Genomic DNA, 16,428 nt, shown 5'->3' on the forward strand with positions numbered 1-16,428 from the left:
ACACAACCTTTAATATAACAAGACAACATTGTAAATGAACAACATTTTATGCTTAAAAATTAATTGCATAAGATCTATAGTCAGACATGTATATATGTACAATTGCAACACTAAAAGATTCTCTTATATATACAATTAAACCTTGTTTCACTAAAATCTCTATTTTTGGATCCATGGACCCCTTTCTTCACCATTCACAATGATTGGCAAACATCAAAACATGATTGGTCTTATGACAGGGTATTGCTATTGGCACTATCGAATTTTTTTATTGGCACTACTCATGTGGGTGTCTTTTTGTTGTATTCCCAAATTGCCCTTGGGCAAAAAACAAAATGGAAACATGTTATATTTTTACAAAGGCTTAATTGCAAATTTAGCCCCCCTATTTATCTCAGATTTCAAATTTTGTCCTCTTATAATTTAATTTATCAATTGAGTTTTTCGTTTTTTTTGCAATCTCGTTATTTCAGTCTTCAAACCTAAAATTGAACGCTGACTGTTACTTGCGAACGTTGACCGCCACATGTTGCGCTTTGATTGGACCACAATAATGTCCTTTGTGTTTCGATACGAAAAAGGCTTCCTTCTCAAAACCTCCGCCAAACTCGGCGGGGATTTTTCTAACTTCCATTTCCCCCCTACTTCTTCTTATACCTGTCACACTCTCTTCTTCCTCATCCACCCTATTTCTCTTTCTTTCTAACAATGGTTCAGGTCGTGGCTTCACGATCCATTCAAAGCACCCCTTTGTGCCCTATTTCTGGATTTGCACATGACAAAACCCAAAACTTGTTAAAGCCTTCATCTTTTGCTTCCAAGGTGTTCCCTTTGGTAGAGAACAATAACAAACACTCCAAACTCAACCTCAGAAGCCTTCAGATCAGTGCAAGGAAATCTTCCCCTTCTGAAGTCATCCCCATGTCACCCGAAGATGATCCAAAAGTTCGTGCTTTTTGCATTTTTTGAGTTTTTAGGGGATGATTCTTGTGACCATTTTTGTGTTTTGGTGTTTATATTAAGGAGCATTTGCCACATTTACGTGGGGTGTAGCCATTTGGTGAGAACTCTGTTCGAATGTGGTCTAAGCCAATGTTACCACAGATGCTTAAAAGCATGCACCAAAATATTATCCAATCAAAGTCCAACATGTAGCAGTCAACGTTCGCAAGTAACAGTCAACATCCAATTTTGGGCTTGAGGACTGAAATAATGAGATTGTAAAAAAATGGAGGACTCAATTAGTGAATTAAATTATAGGGGGATCAAATTCGAAATCTAAAACAAATAGGGGGACTAAATTTGTAATTAAGCCTTTTACAAATGGGGTGAAAAAAAAAATAACAATAGAGTCATGATTCCATTGTTAATTCTTTTTACCCCCTATTTATAAAATAAAAATATTTTTGTCGTACATTTTGATAGTTTATAACGAAAATGTATTTGCGTTGTACTATTTGCTAGTTACCACCATTTACGCAACAAAAGCATATTTCCGTTGTTGAATTGAGAAATTGTCCAATGAAAATATGTTTCTGTTATTATATTTTTGCTTATGCATTTTGCAAAAACATAAATGTATCCGTTGTATACTTGCACAATGGAGATATGTTTCCATTTTGAAAAATGATTGCAAAAAGAAATAACAATTGCAACATGTTTCCATGTGGTTTTTGTCTGTGAGCCACAATAATTAAATGTTTAAGGACCTCAACTTAACTTGCAACACAATATGCATGACTTACACCAATTAAGAAACTTTATAGTCCACATTAAATGAATAAAAACATTAACTAGAGTTTTAACAAGTTTCAAATGAATACACATAAAAATATTTAATATAAGAGGAGTTAACTAAAACAACTAATCCTTAGTAATGTCAACTACATATTGAGATCCTATAGTTGAATGAAACATTATTAAGTTGAATTCTTGTATGTGTCTTAGGTACAATCTCTGCCATGAACGAGCTTCATATGTGCAGTATGTACTTCATTTTGATGCTAGGAGGCAAGGAGACAACCATCCTTCAAATACATCAATATTATCACAAAAAATGGTACAATTGAGTTAGTGAACAAATCAATTAATGATTGCAATAGTAAAAAGTCGCTTAAGTAAATGTTGTATACCTTCATAAAGTGATTTCTATTAACAAATCCAATTGCAATAAGGAATTATTGTGCCATAAATGGTGTCGAACTCCATAGCAAAAAGAAATTCTAACTTTGGAGCATAGATAAGGAAACCAAGACAACACTATACTGACTAGCAATGACATAACCCATGTCAGGAATGGTCATCCACTTGTTAATAGATGCTATTGGGCCAAGATGGACATACAAAGAGTCTAATGATTTAAGTAGTCTGTCCTGTGCGCCAAACAACTCAACATATTAAGAATCCCATGTTTGAAGTTTCCGAATAAAGTCTTGTCGAACAAGAGCCCATAATTTCTCACCCTAACCTAGTAAAGTTGTAATTGCCCCGCAATTTTCATTAGGTCTCACATCAACATTTTTTACGATGTACTGTTGTAATGGATTGGAAAATTCATCCATATAAGACATTTTTTTTTGTTCGCTTATTGTTACTAACATCTTTGAGAGCCACACTTGGAGTTCCCAAACTATCAATCATTGTGTTCATTTCATTGACTCACTCCCACATTGAAGGTCCACATTTAGTAGATTTCATAAATTTTGCTGCACCATTTGTTTTTTTACTTTCTCTAGAGGGGAACACATTGAAGTAGTATCTAGAAATGTAAGTTCATGAATCTTTCAATGTCATTTTCCTAACCACATCAAGTTCTAAACGTTTCTTTAACAATGCATCGACCTCATTTGTGAGAGTTAAGTCCCCCCAAAAATCACATGCATCGTCTATACAACTAATGGACAACATCTTCCAATGCACATGAATGCACGACAAAGGTATTGAACCACTGATATGGCTATACCTAGAAATTTTACATGCACACAATAGATCGTGAGTAATTCTAAGTGTGCAACCACAAATAGTTGCAAAGTATTTCAACTCATCAAAGATTAAACTTTGTGCTTATGTTGAAACAAAACCCCGTAGTCTCTTGTAAAATAGTGTATTGAACCTATGGTCAACCACATTGATGCTTTTATGAAACAACACCTTAAGTTCGGTATGTTGCAATATAAGCATGTTATTCATTGAATCCTAACAAGTACAAAATCTCTTATGCTATCACGAAGCAACCTCTTCAGTCTTGCATGTGCGCCTTTAACCTTGTAAAGTAGTTTAGTGTAATGTCAACATAAGATATATAAAAAAAAAAAGAGAAACAAGTAAGTAATTACAAAAATGTGAACAAAATTTGACCATACTTTACCATGTTTTTGGTCATTTGACTAAGAATAATTTTTTCTTCACTGCTTAAATGACCAACATACACATGTCCCAACAATATTTCATTGATTTTGTGGTTATGAATTCAAGAAATAACAAAAAAATTTCAACCTACCAATATGACAAACTTTCCCTTTAATTTAAAGGACACCCATATTTTCTAGTTCTAGTGCTCTTGCGAACTAGCTTATCCTTGTATTGCATGTACTACCCTCCATTTTCAATACCCAGTACAACACATATTTTTCTCCCATTTTTTGACCTAAGAATGACAAGAACAAATCCAAGACTCTTCCCCAAATCTCAAACCCAACGCCACAAATAATCTCGATTTGCAAAAACCTAAAAAACAAATTTTTTTTCTCACTTACACAACATACATAAATATAAAATCAATTGTCAACTAATCAACATACCTCATTAGTCATGAAATGATTGAAAAAGTTAGGGTAATCAAGTTGAGGGTTCAATGTCCAACTCATTGTTAGGATCTTCATGTTGATTTCCTAAACCCTCATGATCTGCATGCATTTCATTTGATTAATTGGGATGGTAAAAAAACATTTTGACTATCATCAAGCATGTTTCCGAAAGGTTAAATTAGTTTGTAGGTCCCTATACTATTACCAAATTTTTATTTAGGTCCCTATACTTGATTTTTTTTAATTGGGTTCCTATATTAATTTTAAATTTGTAACCAAGTTCCAATGTTAATTTGTCATAAGAAATTTGTTAGATTTGATGGAATATTTCATTATATACACACACATTTGTCAATCCTAAATCAATACATCTAAATTGATTACAAAGGTGTGAGCCTTAAACCATAAACGGTTATAAATGTGATTGATGAGGTACAAATAACATTACAAACAAATTAATGATTAATCATGCATTAGGCTTGAGGTTACAATTTGAAAGATACATAATTCACATTTTAGGATTGACTTACCGTTTGTGAGATAATGAATATGTTGAGAATGAAAAAAAAGGATGTTGAGACAAGTCAGGTAAAAAAACTAATACCCCTAATTAGTGTTATTTAATTAAAAATATTAATTGTATCTCTCTATTTTAATTAATGCCTGATTTTTTTATTCTTGATAACTTAAGTGTATTTAATTCTTCATTTATTTAGAATATACTATTTGGGAGTTGAGTTTTGGGATACATTTTTCCAACGTGTCTATTTCCCAAATAATTTGTTAATTTTTAAAAACAGAAACAAAATAAAATTGTAGATTAACATAAAAGTTTAATTATAATCGTTACATTTTCTATATAAAGATTTTTACACCATCAAAATTAAAAATTACTTATTATGAATTTTAAAATATTTTTTATACTATAAATAACAATTTATAACTAGATGATACTACTATAACATAAAAAATGTTTATATTGTTAATATATTCTAATTAAATTTTAAACATAATTTTGAAATAAAATATTTATCCTTGTTGTAAAGACTATTTATAAAGACTTTTATCATACCTTTCTTTATTTAAAATTTTCGAATTCTTATTTTCTACTTAATCAAATTGATGAAGTCACTAACTAAAACATTATATTTTTTAAGAAAAAAGTTTCTTCAGTTGAAGTCAGGATATCATATTTTACTAAATCATTTAATAGAATATTGAGGAAAAAAGAATAAATAATTTTTTATTAGCTTTTAAAATAATTACTTTAAGATATTTTTATACATAAAGAACTTACTTTTTCATGCCTTAGAAGAATAGGAATCATTTGTTCTGAAAATTATAATTCTTAGCTATGACTAAATTTTGTTTAGTTAATCCTAAATATTCTTAAAAATACTTTATCTAAGTTATTTGAAAATTGAGTAATATGATATTTTTATTAAATTTTTTAATTATTTATTATATTAAATGATATAATAAGAGTGACATATATTTTTATCGCAGAAAACTCTATTAACTCAAAAAGTTATATTTTCACTTCTCACCGTGGGAATAATTGTGTGGAAACATAACTTAAAAATAAATTATTTTTGAGAAACAATGTTTAACACGAAAGTTATTTTTTAAAAAAAAAATAATAAACCAAATATAGAAAACAAACACTCCCAATCTTTGATTTTTAGAAAACTAAAAATTTATTTTATACCAAATATTCCTAAAAAGTCCCACTAATTAAAATTTATTATTGGTTAATAGTATAAAAAAATTCTATCGAGAATGTCTGATCAAGTGATCGTTATTACACTTTTTCTTTAGGTCTCCATTAACCTCATTCTTAAAATTAAAGAAATAAAAAAATTAGAATTACAATTCTTCAATTATGTTAATCTAACAGTTTTTTCTTTGACCAAGATGTTAATCTAACAGTCGATTAAGTGATAAGATTACTACTCATATGTTAGATCAATAAAGATGTAATGGTTTAACACGACTAAAGAGGTGATTTACCGAGAAACAACAAGAGAGAAAACGTCGTCGTGTTGTTTGGGGCGCGTGTTGACGAGACTGGCAGAGTCGCCGGCTGAGGATTTGATAGAAAGAAAGACAGAAAAAGGTTTCTTCTTCTTCATATTCGCCACTTCAAATTTCACATTCCTTTGGTGCTTCCTTCGTAGATCCCACTCTCTCTGCTTCTTCGCTTTACCTCACTCTCAGGTCATTTTTTTTCTCACTCTTCTCACTTCAACCCACAATTTTTATGCCATCTCACACCGTAAAAAATTCGTCCTTTTCACTTCCCCCACATTGTTCCCATTCTTGTCGACGATTTCCGCCTTCTGGGTATTTCGTAATTGTAGCGGTTTAGTTGTGACGATTCGAATACATGATAATAGTATATATATATATATATATATATATATATATATATATATATATATATATATATATATATATATATATATTGCTTCCTTGGAATGTTTGGCAATGCACTTTAGATTATTCCGGAGTTCAAAAGCTTTCCACTTTCTACCAATTATATGCATTTAGAGTTAGGCATATCATGAAAAGGACCTAAAATTGAATGATTGAACTAGTTAGCATCTTTCTGCCACTAATTGTGTGAGCGGTCATAAACTTGATTTTGAGCGATCTTGATTTTAGGTGAAGGGGAATTTGAAGTGAAGTGATTTATGATTGGAAGTTTTTATTTTGGAAGTAATTTTGTAGTGAAAGTTAGTATCAAAATTTCAACTTAGCACAGAAGTTGTATATATATTTTTTAGGAGCGAAGTTAATTTTTAATCATTGTAACTAAATATGCAAAAGTTTGCCAAAATTATGTTTTGTTCCATGCAAATCTGTGTTTCGTGAGCTGAAATGCTCCCCCATACTATAAGCAATTGCATGTGCTTGCAATCGGATTTGATACTTGATTGATGCTCCGCCTATGAGTATATTCTTTATGAGCTTAACTTACATGATTTGATAAACTTGGTGGTCTTACTGGTCTGTTGGGTTAAGTTGTTCTTAGGGTAGAATGGTCCTAGTGCTAAGTATTACTATTTATTATTGTCTTGTTAATGCTTAATTTAGATTCCTTGTTATTGGCATTTTCTGGCTTGTTTGATTGCCTGTTTTGATTATATATTATTGTCTTTGGTAATTTGGATTTTCTCTGGGGTTTCAGATGGCTGCGAATTTTGGGAATATCTTGTTTACGTCGTCTCAGTCTAGCTCACAGGTTCATGGGGCCACTGATTCTGTCCAGGTTGCAGTGTGTTCTCTTTGTCAAAAGGCCCTATCACCTGATAATGAGATGGCAAGCGATCTTGCTAGCAGTGGTGTGTGCGGTGATTGTAAATTTTTGTTACTTGAAGACTTTGGGAATCATACACTTACCCAAAGCTCACGATGGAGGCTTAGAGGAAGATTCAGGCACAACAGTTCTGAATCCGTTGAGAATAATTTCTCACAGCAGATCCCCCATGTGGTTAATACTGTGAGGCAACATCAGTCAGCTGCTTCTGGGGAGGATGATCAACTTGTAGATGGTGATACCCCTGCTTGGTCGTTGCAATATGCTAGTGCACATACTACCCCTAGTGGGTCTAGAAGGTGGAGGCAGGTTCTCTCTGACACTGACAGTGATGGTTTTGATAATTGGAATTCTCTTTATGGCGAAAATGAATCAAGTGCAAGTTTTAGACAGTACAGGCTTCCCCATGGCGAGACTGATTCTTTCTCCCACAGTGCTTATGGAGGTGACTCAGATATCTCTATGGATACTCATAGTTTTGTAGGCACTAGAGTCTTAAATTTTCCAGATGAGGGAGATGAGTTTGACAGTGACACTGACATAGATCCAATGCATGCTGGTCTCAGCCAATGGATTTCTACTGATGAAGACAATGAAGAGGAGGAAGAGGAAGAAGAAGAAGAGGAGGAGGAGGAGGATAGGGAATGGGAATTAGCTGAGGCTGAGGAAGCTGAAGCCACATCCCACCTTCAAATTTTTTTCACCTCTAGTCCAAGTGAGAGCAGGGATCACATTAATTCTACTGAATCTGGGGGAATGTTTAGCCAGATAATCCGGGAGACCTGGCATGCTTTTGAGGATGTTGATTTACCTCATGGAGCAAACTTTGGGGATTATCTTGATGCTAGAGGTTTTGAAGATCTGCTTGAGCATCTTGCTGAGAATGACAGCTCAAGACGAGGAGCACCTCCTGCTGCTGTGTCTTTTGTGAATAATCTGCCACGTGTAGTCATTGGCAAGGAAAATGAGAAGCACGGGGAACTAGTTTGTGCCATTTGCAAGGATGTCTTGACACCCGGCACTGAAGTCAATCAACTTCCATGCTCTCACCTTTATCACAACAATTGTATTTTGCCGTGGTTGAGTGCACGAAATTCATGCCCTCTTTGTCGGTATGAACTTCCAACTGATGATAAGGATTATGAAGAGGGAAAGCAGAACATTGATAGTAGAAATGTGATCCATGAGAGGCAGAGAATAGATGTAACAGATGATAGTTCTTCTGATGTTTCTGATGGAGATGAGGTGAATGAAGAAACTGGTAGTAGTCAAGGTGGAATACAGCAGAGACTTCTGAGCTCAGGTTCTACCATGAATTCTTCTGCAACAAGAAGTGGTAGAGGAAGATGGTTTTTTCTTGCTGCAGCTCCAATTGTTAGTCTAGTGGGCATTGTTCTTGTCTTGTGGTTAGGTAATAACAACTCTCAGATTGAAGGAAGTAGACATCTGGGCGGTCACTACTTATCCGGGCAAAATCAGCACACCATTCATGCTTATTCCTCTCCAAACCAGAGGGAGGGTAGAAGCAGAGGGTGGTGGTGCCCATTCTAAGTGCTTCTTGATTTGTTTATCAATATGCCTCATGATGGCCACTTGGGATGAAATTTTTAACTGACTCATGGCGTGCCTTTTGTCCTTAGTCCTCTCTAATTCAAGAAGACATGTACAGATTTTAGTTTGTAATATGGTATCTGCTTTTGTTTCTTGTTTCCTTTCTTTCCTAGTTTGTGCTTCAAGGACCTTATGTCTAAATATTTGATTATCTATTGATGTCTAAATATTTGATCATCTATTGATGTTTTAATGTGTTAGACCTCATTCAATTTTGGAAAGCACCATTATCACTATTATTATTATAAGCTTATTTTGTTGCAAATTTTCCAAACCATAGAGTCCATTTTCTCTATTTAGCAGGTTTTCTGATCCTTAATTAATACATACAATACAATTCCCTGTGAATTGATTTTTTTTATGGCGTGTTTAGATTACATTAGTTTGTTTTCAAAATTGCGTCATTGCAGAAGCTTATATTGGTTGTCTCTGATATACACATTTGTAACGTACATTTTTGCCCGTCGTACGCGAAACAATACAGGCTTAGACTTACAACCTTTTTATTAAGGCTTTTTTCGTTGCATATGCACATGAACAGAATTAACTTTCTCTTGGAAAAAGGAAAATGGAATTTTGGTCCTTTATTTACATTTTTTATTTTAGTTTGATTTTTTAAGTTTAAAAAGTTTCACTTTAATCTATTGAAGTTTCTTTGTTAGATTAAATTGATCCCTCTGTTAGCTTATTGTACTAATTTGATCAATTTGAAAACACATGATAAACTATGAGAGATATCATGTTAGTCAAAATTGATACCGCTAATGCAAAATTTTGACAAAAAGGATCAATTTGATTTAATAGGAGAACTATAGGACTAATGTAAAATTTTTAAAATTCAAGAGACTAAATTGAAGCCTAAAATATAAATAGAAAACAAAATTTTATTTTGATCTAAGAGAAAAATTACAAATTTAACTTTCTTTTGAAAAACATTTCAAATTCCATCAAATTTTAAGACGTAGCAACATGAATTTATGTTTCCTAAAATTGATATAAAGAGATTCTTAATAGGTTTACCTAGAGTTGAATAATAATTATGTATATTATTTTTTTTATGGTGGATCATCATTACATATGGTCCACTCGTGAATCAGTTATTAATTATTGATTATAAAATATAAATACGACATTCTCAATTTATTATGATATAAAATAAGTTTTTAAAAATGAAAAATAATTTCTAATATTAAAAATTATAAAAATACATGTGTGTCCCACCTGAAGCTCACATCTCCTATAATTTAATTCAAATATCTTTTTCTTTTATTTTTATCTTCAACCAAATACAAGATAAATTTAGAACGAGATGTTTGTTTCAATTGGATACGACAGTTCTCCAATACTATACCACCAAAAAGCACTGATTCTCAATTCCTAAATATTGTGCAAGAACTCCCTATTGCACTCCTCTTAGAGTTTGTTTAATGCCCTTGAAATAACGAAGAAAGGGATAGAGGAGCATGAAACTAACTGTACCGAAATCTTCACACTTCTGCAGTTTGGCACGCAAGAAATAGAAATACCAAGGAAATTCTTTTAAAAAAAGAAGCCCCACTAGGCAAAATCTCTTCGCCAAACACTTAAAGAAATGCGAGGAAATGAACAATACTTTTTCACAGCAACACATAGAATTTATGCCCTCCTCCACTCTGGTTCTTATAAGAATATTAGTTTTTTTAGTCAATATCATTCTTTTTAAACAACTTTAATTCCTATATTTCTTCTCTATTTTACTTTATTTCTCTTTCACAAACAACCTCTGCTTTTACTCTATTTCTCTTTTCTTTCTCACCTATATTTCTTCACCCCCACCCACACACCAAACAGGACTGATATCTCTTCGACCAGATGCTCCTTAGAATTGATACCCCTGGACCTAGGGAGTTCGTCCTTTTATATCAGCCTTGATGGATTATCAGTCCTAATAGGTATCGATCCTAGGACTAAGCTACAAAACTTAATAAAAATCTTACATAAGAACTAAGTGGTAAAACTTCATAAAAATCACTTCTGGGTATTCGGTCTTCAATCAAATAGCTGGAATTAGTGATCCACCTTAGAAGTCATACATGTAAAATAGTGAAAAATAATCTTCTAGACGTTTTTTTGGTCTAGTTACTGGTTTATATCAATATATGTGAACATCATGTTTATGCATTTCTGTGTAAAAGTTATCGATGTAAAATTTTCATTTACACCACCTGCGACAAAAATAAGCAAGGCAATAATTAGGCTTTTCTTAGGCTACTAAGTTATGACAAAAAACAAATCTCTTTTGATGAAACAGGGAAGGATGTCTTTTTGTGTTATAAACTAATCGGAATCAAATTGAGTGACAATGAATGATGTGTAACCTATTCAAGCGTGGCATGTGAATATAATGATTGATAATTCCTCTCGTACATCCTAATAATGCATTGAAAAAATATTCCAGTATATTGCTGGTGAATGGGTTCTCCAAACCAATTTGGAATAGTTAGTAGACTAATGGTTTAAAATAAACAATTAAACTTTGAAAAGGGTGTTTTCCAGCTTTTCTTAACAAACATAAATCGGTAGAAAGCAGACATTTTGATCGTGATCATCATATAAAGGCTCTTTGTATAAAATATTGGTGTTTCTCCACTAATCTAGCATCAAAATGAATTGGATCAAATTGCTATATACAGTCTCAGAAGAGTATGTTTAGATATAGAATAATCCATCCTGCCATTGAGAATATAGCAAAAATATGAACCCAAAACAGTACAGCAGCTGCATCCCTTCCACAACCTCTTAAATTAGCAACAGCACCTGTTAGCAAGTGAAAAAAATTGTGTAAAGAATCAACACAAAAATACTCGTCCTTACAAAGTCCAACATTTTTTTGTTATTCGTTAACTACTATATAACATCAATCTTGTTTACAAGTGAGAAAAATCGTTAGAGAAACTTGAGACTACTAAAAAGCCAAAGCAGCAACTATTTCCCCCCTTTCCACCCACTTTGCCAACCCAAAACCTTTCTGCTAGTTATGTGTGTGGTTTAACAGAGTTTGTACTTTGTTTAAATGTCTCTACCAGTAAGGAGTAGGATAAATGTGTGTGCTATACCTGCAAGGACGGATGTTGGCATTGAATGCTGAAGGAGGAGGACAAATCGAAACATCTTATCATCAGGGGGAAGAAAACCAAGCTTGTCAGCCAACATGACAATCCCAAGTCCAACAGGAGGCACTATAAGTAACCTTGCAAAAATAATAGCAGCAGTTGTCTGAAAACCAAGTTTTGAACTTCCAGGTCCTGCAACCAAGACAAAATGCCAGCCATGATTAATTTAAATGCTTTGGTCAAAAGATCATTTGATTCATACAAACTTGACAAGTGACATTGGTTAAATATAATGAGAACACTATGACATAAACTTACCATCAATAAGGTTGCCTCCTAGTGCCAACAGAATGCAAGGAATCATGGCCTCCCTGATCACCAAAGGAACTATTAGACTGTATAAACTATAATAGCATCATAACGATCCCTAAATGACTTCTGGCTGAGAAAAAATAATTTGTTATCAGTTTTATAAAACTAAGATACTGTAACTTAGATCCAAAACACTTTTTTGAAGTTTATTGGATTGACTAATAGACAAGATTGAAATGTTTTCCTGAAAATATTTTGTTTTGAGAGAAAAGAAGAGAAAGAGGGAGGAAGATAAGATATCCTCTTCTATACCAATAGCTGAGCAGAAATAAAATATTGACCCCAAATAATTTAAAGTTTATATAGTTGTAAACCTAGTTAAAAGAAGAATAATTAGGTGGAACTCTGAGTTACTACAGGCCTACTCTTTGCTATTTCTGATAGTAAATGTTTTACTATGTTGTTGCTTCTTTTTCTAAAAAAATGGTTCAATTGCCAATACCATCCTAAACTTTTAGCCAAGGACTTAAACCATCAATGTGACCAAAAATTCCAATAAGTGATTGATTATCCTTTAAAAATATTATCCATGGCCAAAAAGAAAACAAAATTGTTAATGTAAAAGTTGGTATTTTGTTCAATAATAGACTAGTGAATACTTATATTATAAAAGAAAATAAACTAAATTTCAGAGCACACTCTACATAAACATAAAAACATCCATTTCATTAATTAAATGGGCATACCCAAGAATCATGCAGCTGTCTGTGAAGAAGAACAGTGGGCCATCAGGTGTAAAGATCAGTTTCTTGAGAAATGGGATTGCCCCTAGTGTCATGGCAAGGATCTGCAAAACACATACAATACTTCAACTAAAAATCAACTCCATTAATACATCAACATGACACTGGTCTATTTACCAAAATAATAGTAAACTAGTTCACAAACATTACTTCTACTTTAACAAGTTTACATGTAAAGTATTTGCTCAGGGTATTTGATTATTATGAAAGTAGGTAATCCTACACATCTGTTTCCTACTGGTTTTTAAGCATAGAAGAAAAAAGAAAGTTCAAAACCACTATCCTCAATGCTTTGACTAGAACTATTCTTGACCAGGTTGCTCTGGTTCTAAATTGGATGCTAATGGAATCATCCACCAGAGATCCAGATTTTTAGTTTACAAATGTGTTTCTCTAATTGATCTATCAGATTTTGCAGAAAACACATCATGCATAAATTAGATAATCCTATCAGGACTAGTAGGGTATAACCTCCAAACACATGTTGAATCAAAATGGAGAGGGGTGAGGAGAATCCAGTATATAAAATGAAAAAAGAAAAACTAGATAATTATAAGTTCAATAAAGAAAATCTTACTGATGCAATGATAGGTGGTTGAAGAATTTGCTTAAGCTTCAATTTCTCATACAGGAATGCCAAGACGTCTTTAATCTGCACTAACAAACATGTGTTAACCTCATATCCAGGAATGAAAGACATATAAAGGAGTAAAACATGTAAGAATTAATGTCTCATGTGAGAGACATGTGACTTATGTAGGGACTAATAAGTAAATAATTAACGATTAAGAGCTAAATTGTAATTGGGTTTAATAGGAGAAATTTCTAGGGTTAACTGCTACTTGATGAGAGTAGTGGTTATAAAAGGGGCTTAATACCCACTAACGTGAAATAAGGTCCCCTTCCTGACCAGAAAGTGTTCTCTCTCACACATAGCCATCACAAACTGAGAGAGGCAGAAAAGAAAGGCCTTAGGAAGTGAAATCTTATTTCTCTCCTCTTTCAAGGAAATCAAAGTGCACTGGAGAGAAGTTCCTGAAGAGAAAGGTACAAGTCTTCATATGGAGAAAGGTACACATCATTATCTATTGTTGTTTATTGATTGTTTGTGAGAACCATAGATTTCAAGATCCTGTTGTTTCCTATCATTGATAGTTTAGGAAACCCCTTAAGAATTTTTACAAAACAGGCACTCACCAGAAATTTGAGTGCATAAATATAAAAAATAAATCATCACAATAATTCATTCAGAGGCCAAATAGAGAAATTTTAGAAGTTGAACCTGAAGGATATAATATACGAAAAAAAATTCAAACAAAAATGCATGTCAAGACAAATTATAGAACATAGTTAAGAAAATAACATGAAGCCATGTAAACTCTTATTTTTACACAAAACAGTCATGAAGACAGTCACACTACAGTACAGATTGGTACATATTTCAATGATCACATGGCACAGTAGTCAAGTGTCATCTACTCAACAAAAGTGCAAAAAGAAGGGGGAAATTCTGATTTAGATTATAGGTAAATATACTTGAGAAAATCATAGCATCACTATGTACATGGTTGTCACACCTTGCCAGGGGGACAAAAATAAGTCAATCTCACCTCCCACTTCTTATTTTGAGCTGTTGAAGTGACCCCCTCCTCCTTAGCGAGCAATGGAGCTTGTTCAGGTGTAGCATCACTCATTGGAGTGCTCTTTAAGGGAACACTTTCATTATCAATCTCAAATGAGCCTTCTGGAGGAGGTGCCAACATTTGAAATACATATGTATATAGGATGATAGCACCAACCTAAGACAATGAGAATTAATAACTCCCAATCAGTACTAGGTTTTTGTTTTAATGAGAGTAGAATATCTAGAACAATATTAGACATATGAACTAGTCTAAATTATAATAAAGACCCTATATATTGAAAATTCCTTAAGTGAATGAATATAATGAACAAGATACCAACACAACTAGGACAAGATGCAGTAGTCAGCAAGAAATCAAGAACCTACCCACTGGCCAAATGATATATAGGCAGTTCCATCTGTGCTGCATTTTTCCATGTCTCCAAAGGGATTGGATTGGTCTCGACACAAAGCAGAAATCAGGACAAGTGGAACATTCCCAATATTCCCTGCAAAATAATTTGCAATCATAAGACTCAAGACAAAGCAAAACCAACACATGGACTCAAAAAACCCCCTCACTCAAGATGAAGGTGTCCATGTCCAAGTCCAGGACTCAAGCAAGATTCCAAATGTAAAGAAAGAAAAACAGAGTTGACTCACGACTGGCTTACCGATTCCAATCTGTACAATTGTAAACTTAAAGAAAGGGTATGGAGGACGGACAATCGTGGCAACAACAAAACCAATGAGTGAGCCTGCTATGGAACTCAGAACAACATTCATAGGAATAAACCACCTACATAGAAATTAAAGATCAATAATTTGGTGTGTGTGCGTGTGGAATTTGAATACAAAATAATAAAAAGGGGAAAATAAAAGTGGTGGGAATGGGATACTAGTTACCACAACATACCAAGCAAGCATCTTCTCCAAGGTAACAGCTTGTCCCAATTGGGAGAAAATCAAGCAAGGTAGCAAGAGAGTAAACACCAGCTGCAAGAGCCAACAAAAGGGTGAATGAGAATTTGATGGCACATGCCATATGCATCATCATACACACAGCACACACACACACATGCATACATACATACCCCATTCAAAAGCTTTCTTCCAGAAGCAGGCAAGATGTTAACATACTTGGAAGCCATAAGGAGTCCCAAGGAGCACATGGTGAACACTTTAACTATGGGCATCACAGCAATTTTGATTGACCCCAACAAGGATTCTCCTCCTGCACCCTCATTTTGCAGGGCCAACAGGATCCTCTCCACCGTGGCCATTGCTATTTGGTGCCCAAAAACCAATTCAATCTGAAACTGTTCCCAGACATAAAAATTAGACTCCTTGATTGAATAAAAACATTCCACAATTTAAGACAACCCAGAATCACAAACACAATTCAAAAACAAAAAAGATGAAACTTTCAAATCAATGACTTTAACTCATGCACCTATGAAGGAGCTGAAGAAGATCTTGGTCTTGCACCGTCTTTGGCTTGAGAGAGAGAAAGAAAAAAAAAGGTTTATTATGTTATGGGTCAGTGATGTATGTTATGCCTTCAGCTACAGCACATGAATACGAATATGATTCTGTTCTGTTATTCTCAATTTTTTTCTCTCTCTTCCTTGGACCTAAGTATGGAGACACGAAATCAACAAACAGAAACACCCCTCAAATTTAAATGATGTAAATGTAAAATTGATGTAACTTTAATTAACATACTTGTTCTTCTTCATCCCAAATTAATGAAAAAGATTGTTAGTTACAAACAAGTCGAAAGCAAGGGAAGTCAACATGTCCACACATATTTGTATCAATTTTTTCATTTCTTTTCTTTTTATTTCATGGGGTTACAACG

General features: G+C 33.5%; 2 protein-coding genes across 2 annotated transcripts; one reads left to right on the top strand and one right to left on the bottom strand.

Moving 5' to 3' along the window:
* Positions 1-6,035: 6,035 nt before the first annotated feature.
* On the top strand, positions 6,036-8,903 carry LOC100800933 (uncharacterized). Its single transcript, XM_006602672.4, has 2 exons — positions 6,036-6,149; positions 6,997-8,903. The coding sequence occupies exon 2, from the start codon at positions 6,997-6,999 to the stop codon at positions 8,674-8,676; it is 1,680 nt and encodes a 559-aa protein (XP_006602735.1). The 5' UTR covers positions 6,036-6,149; the 3' UTR covers positions 8,677-8,903.
* A 2,477-nt stretch (positions 8,904-11,380) lies between these two features.
* Positions 11,381-16,122, bottom strand: LOC100819622 (membrane-transport protein). The gene is given in 11 exon segments (NM_001255622.2): positions 11,381-11,532; positions 11,832-12,020; positions 12,147-12,199; positions 12,887-12,987; positions 13,521-13,595; positions 14,554-14,742; positions 14,955-15,076; positions 15,242-15,366; positions 15,484-15,563; positions 15,662-15,886; positions 16,021-16,122. Coding segments are annotated over 10 exon segments (1,245 nt in total). The 5' UTR covers positions 15,851-15,886; positions 16,021-16,122; the 3' UTR covers positions 11,381-11,410.
* Positions 16,123-16,428: the final 306 nt, after the last annotated feature.

The sequence above is a fragment of the Glycine max genome, chromosome 18, assembly GCF_000004515.6.
Source record: "Glycine max cultivar Williams 82 chromosome 18, Glycine_max_v4.0, whole genome shotgun sequence".
NCBI lineage: Eukaryota > Viridiplantae > Streptophyta > Magnoliopsida > Fabales > Fabaceae > Glycine > Glycine max.